General features: G+C 49.9%; 1 protein-coding gene across 1 annotated transcript in view; it reads left to right on the top strand.

Moving 5' to 3' along the window:
- Window positions 1-4,841, top strand: part of TICRR (TOPBP1-interacting checkpoint and replication regulator) — a gene marked incomplete at its 3' end in the record, with an annotated part of 49,424 nt that overhangs the window by 31,203 nt on the left and 13,380 nt on the right. The window contains 2 exon segments of the mRNA XM_015559167.1: window positions 126-260; window positions 658-815. Coding sequence (XP_015414653.1) covers window positions 126-260; window positions 658-815 — 293 coding nt within the window.

Genomic DNA, 4,841 nt, shown 5'->3' with positions numbered 1-4,841 from the left:
ACAAGGAAGTCCCAGCCAATGGCGTGTCGGGCTCCTGTCTGCATTTGGTGACACATGAGCGTTGCTCACGTGCACGTGGGAGGCCAGGTGGCGTGTTTCCCTGCTGATGGCTGTGTCTCCTGTAGAGCTGAGCCTGAGAAGAAGCCCGCGCATCAAGCAGCTGGCGCTGGGCAGGACGACATCTGGCCCCTTCTATTCTGCGTCTCAGCTGCAGCCTCGGAGTGTGCAGAGGGCTCGCTCGTCTCAGCAAAGCCGGTCAGGTAACGTGCCTGCCCCGCATCTACGCTGACTTGGTGGGGAGTATTTTTGGGAAAAGCAGTGAGATTTGGCCTTTGGTTTCTGGACATGGGAGCAGTAGAGCCGGTGAGTGTATTTGAGGTCCGGGTGATGAGCAATCCCGGGTCTATGATCCGCATCATCCCTTCGGATCTGACAGCGGCCGCCCACACCATTCCCGTGAGGAATGCGTCCCCTGCAGACGGCGTGACCTGCGATTCCCAGCCTGTGCTCACGTCCTACACACGTCCCAGGGGAAGGCGGTGTCTGTGTGTGTTTCCGACCATGGGGCCTGGGTTAACCGCAGTCTCATTAACTCTCGGGGAGGCAGCATGACCGTAGTGGTTGCTGACGTCATCCCCTCCTGTTCTCGCCTTGCAGACCAGAGGGGGTCTCCTCCCCTCCCGCGGATTCGGTCTCCGAAGACGCTGCTTTTCGGGGCCGTGTCCGAGGTGGTCGGGCCCTCGGAGGAGGGCGCGGCTCGACGTACAGGGCCTTCCGGAGACACAGTGGCCTCTGAGATGCCGACAGCTTACCAGGTAGGACATGTCTATCGTGTTTAAAACCGTCTCGGGGAGCAGACAGACGGCCAGGGAAACACTGCGCAGTGACGGGGAGGCTCACGGTGCTGAGTCGCCTTCCTTAGTGACCAGCTGAGGTGGAAATTCCAACAGGCAGCGTTAGGTTGGCAAAACGTTGGACCCGCCTTTAAAACTTTTATTTAAAGTTGGAGATTGTCCATATTTCATTGCCCCGGCGTTTAGTCCTGAGAGCAAGTCCGGTCAGTGAAGAGGTTGGTCTCAGTGCCTCAGGCGGCTCCCAGTGAGGCCGGCCTTGTGAGCAGCAGCCATGTGCGTCTGCAAAAACAAAAGGACCTTTAGCAATTACAGAAGGTAGGTAAGGGACAGTGTAGAAGAAAGAATACAGACAGAGCGCAGAGGGAGAGGAGAGGCAGGTCAAAGACAGAAGTGAGAAGAATGAAATCAGGGAGATGGAGACAATAGGGAGATCAGAGAGGAAAGTGAGTTCTGAGAAGGAGAGATATCAGCGTAAGAGAGAATTCAGAGAAGAAGATCGGGAGATTAGATTTTAGAGAGGGTTGAGAGAGGAGAGAAGGAAGAGATTGAGGTGATGAGAGAATTTATGAGAAAGAAGATAGAGTTCAGAGATCAGATAGAGAAGAGTGGGATAACGGAGGGAGGTCAGTGAGGAGTGAGAAATGAAAGGCAGAAGACAGATCTCAGAGATGGAAATTGGGGACAAAAAATTAGAACAGAGCGGAGAGAGGAGTCAGGGAGAAAGAAGATTGAGAGCTTGGAGAGAAGAGATGGGGTAGGGAGAGGAAAGTGAGATCAGAGAGAAATGAGAGAGTAAGATCAAAGAGAGAAAATGAGTTCTGAGAAGGAGGAAGAAGAGTGGGGGCAAAGAAAGAGTAGCCGAGAGATCAGAGAGAGGGAATGATGCAGATCAGAGGGAGAAAGTAATGACTGAGAGAAGGGGGAGCAGACAGAAGGAGAAGAGAGGGGAGAAAGAAAGAGAAGATAGATCAGCGGGAGAGGCAGATTTGGGAGGGAAGAGTGGGAGCTCAGAGAATGGAGTGAAATGAGAGAAGAGATTGAGCTCTGAGGGAGATGAGCAGAGGGGAGAGAATAGAGGGAAATTAGAGAAATGAAAGGCAGAAGATATATTTCAAAGAGATGAGAGAAGGAGTTGAGAGAGAAATGAGAGTCAGGGGGAAGAGAGAGAGAGAGAAGAGAGATATCGAGTGGTCACAGAGAGAGTTCAGAATAAATCAGGGGAAAGCTATATGGAGAGATAGATGAAGCCAATTAGAGAGAGAAGAAAGTGAGATGTGGGATAAGATAATAGTAGAGGGAGCTCAGACAGAAAGAAGAGAGAGAGGGAGAGGATGAAGGGAGTAAGAAATGAGAAACACGGAGGACAGGGAAGAGATTGAAAACAGAGCAGGAGAAGAGAAAGAGAGAGCTCACAGAGGCAGAGAGAAGAATGAAACCAGAGAGAAGAGTGAGAGTGAGTTCTGAGAAGGAGGAAGGGCACACAGAAAGTAGGAAGAGAGAAGAGTGCGAGATCGATCAGGGAGTGAAGAGGAGTTTAGAGGGAATGAGAGAGAGTTGGAGATCGGGGTGTGGGAGAGAAAAGATAGGGAGATGAAGGATCAGAGTGGGGTAAGAGAGTAGAGGAAGCTCAGGAGAGGGCGAAGAGGGAGAGTGAAAGAAATGATTGAGAGACAGAAAAGAGTGAATGGAGGAGATCAGAGTGAGTGAGAGATCAGAGCGAGAATTGATGGAAATTAGAGAAGGGAGTTCAAAGTGACAAGATGATGGGGGGGGGGGCTCAGAGAAGAATGAGAGAGAGTAGGAGAAGAGACATATCGAGGTGAGCGAGTTCAGGGAGAGAGAGGAGAGGAGAGAGAGTTCAAAGTGAGAAAAAGAAGAGCAGACGAGAGATCAGGGAGATGAGAGGTCTCAGCGAGAAGAGCCTGAGTTTGATCGGGAGGGAGATCAGATAGAGGAAAGAGAGAGAGAGGAAAGGCGGAAGAATGATTTCAGAGACGAGGGAGAGAGCAGGATCAAAGAGAAAATGAGTTCCGAGAAGGGGGGAGGACGACGAGTGGGGGAAAGAAAGAGGAGCAGAGATCAGGGGAATAGAGGGGAGTTAGAGGAGCATGAGCTCCATCAAGGAGTGAAGAGGGAGCGATCAAAAGGAGAAAAGGGTTCATGAGGGGAAAGAGGGAGCTCAGAGAGGAACTGGATAGAGGAGAGAGACGACTGGGTAAGAGAAAGTAAAGGGAGCTCGCGGGGGTGGGGGTGGAGTAAGAAATGAAAGACAGCATACAACTCTGAGAAATCAGGGAGTTCGGAGAAGAGAGTGAGAGAAAGGAGTGGAGAGAGAGGAGATGAGGCCGGTCAAAGACAGAAGAGAAGGAGAGGGGAGTAAGAAGTGAGAGGGGGAAGAGACTGAGATCATAGTGGAGGAGAAAGAGTATCAAGAGGTGATGAGAAAATTTATGAGAACGAAGGTAGAGTTCAGAGAGACAGGTGGGGAGAGAAGTGAGAGAAGAGGCAGGTCAAATTAGAGAGGGCAGAGTAGAGAAAAGCAGATGAGAAAGAAAATAGTTCAGAGGGAGGTGAGTGAGGGAGTGCGGAGAGAGAAAGGAAAGGCAGAAGATAGACCTCAGAGGTGGAAATCAGGGTTCAGAGACAAGAAATTAGAAAAGAACATAGAAGAGAGGGCAGAGGGAGAAAGAAGTGACGAGAAGAAATCAGAGAAGAGTGGGAGTTTTGAGGAGGACGGAGAGGGGAGAGGAAGATTGGGGGCAAAGAAAGGGTGGCAAGAGATCAGAGAGCGAGAAACGAGAACAGGTAGGAGAGAGGAGTGTGAGCTTGATGAGGGAGTTGAGAGAGTTGGAGATCCCAGTGTGGGAGAGAAAGAAATGACTGAGAGAAGGGAGAGCAGACAGGAGGAGGAGAGAGGGCAGTAAGGAATAAGAGACAGAAGAATGAGATCAGAGAGGGAGAGTTCAGAGGGAAGAGAGATGAGAGAAAGAAGATGCAAGTCAGAAGAGAGTGAAATGAGAAGAATGAGATTAGAGAGAAGCGAGTAAGATTACAGATACAAAAGAGGGAACGGAGGAGGTCAGAGTGAGGGAGCGATCAGAGAGAGAATAGAGGGAAATAGAGAAGAGCAAGAGATGAGAGGGATGAGTTAAGAAAAGAACGTTCAGGGAAATGAGAGAAGAGAGGGAGATCAGAGAGAGAAGATATATGTCGAGAGGTCACTGAGAGGTGAGATAATTCAGACAAAAGACAGCGTTATGGAGAGAAGCAGATGAGAGAGGTCTCAGAGAGGGAGAACAGATAGAGGAGAGAGAAGAGTGTAGGCAGAGTGAGGGATGAGGAGAGAGAAGGGATACAGCGAGAGAGGCCACAGAGAATTCAAGAGGGAGAGAGAAGTGAGAGGAACGAAATCAGAGACTGAAGAGGGAGAGCAGAAGGGGAGCAAGAAGATGGGAAAGAGCAGGATCAAAGAGAAAAGGAGTTCTGAGAGGGGAGGAGAGTGGGGGAAAGAAAGTAACGAGAGATCAGAGAGAGAAATGAGAGAGCAGGGGAACAGAGGGAAGAGAGAAGAGCGTGAGCTCGATCGAGCAGTGAAGAAGGAGAGATCAGAAAGGGATCAAAAAGAGAAGAGTTCATGACGAGAGGAGAAGGGGGAATTGGATAGAGGAGAGACGATTGGGATAAGAGAAAGTAGAGGAAGCCTGAGGGATAAGAAATGAACGAACATACAATTCAGAGAGAGATGAGGGAGTTCAGAGTGAGGGAGAGAAAAGACAGAGAGGAGATGAGTGAGGAGAGCATTCAGAGACAATAGAGGGATGTGAGATTGAGCTCAGAGAAGAGCCGGAGATCAGAGAAAGAATAAGTGCAGAGAGGGAGATGCCCAGAGAAAAGAGGCGTCAGGGAGATGAGCAGAGAGAATAGAGGGAAATTATAAAGAGAAACGAAAGGCAGAAGAGGTAGAGAGGGTAGTGTGGGATAAGGGAA

The sequence above is a fragment of the Myotis davidii genome, unplaced genomic scaffold (assembly GCF_000327345.1).
Source record: "Myotis davidii unplaced genomic scaffold, ASM32734v1 scaffold954, whole genome shotgun sequence".
NCBI classification, from domain to species: domain Eukaryota; kingdom Metazoa; phylum Chordata; class Mammalia; order Chiroptera; family Vespertilionidae; genus Myotis; species Myotis davidii.
This window is presented reverse-complemented; position numbering and strand designations above follow the sequence as displayed.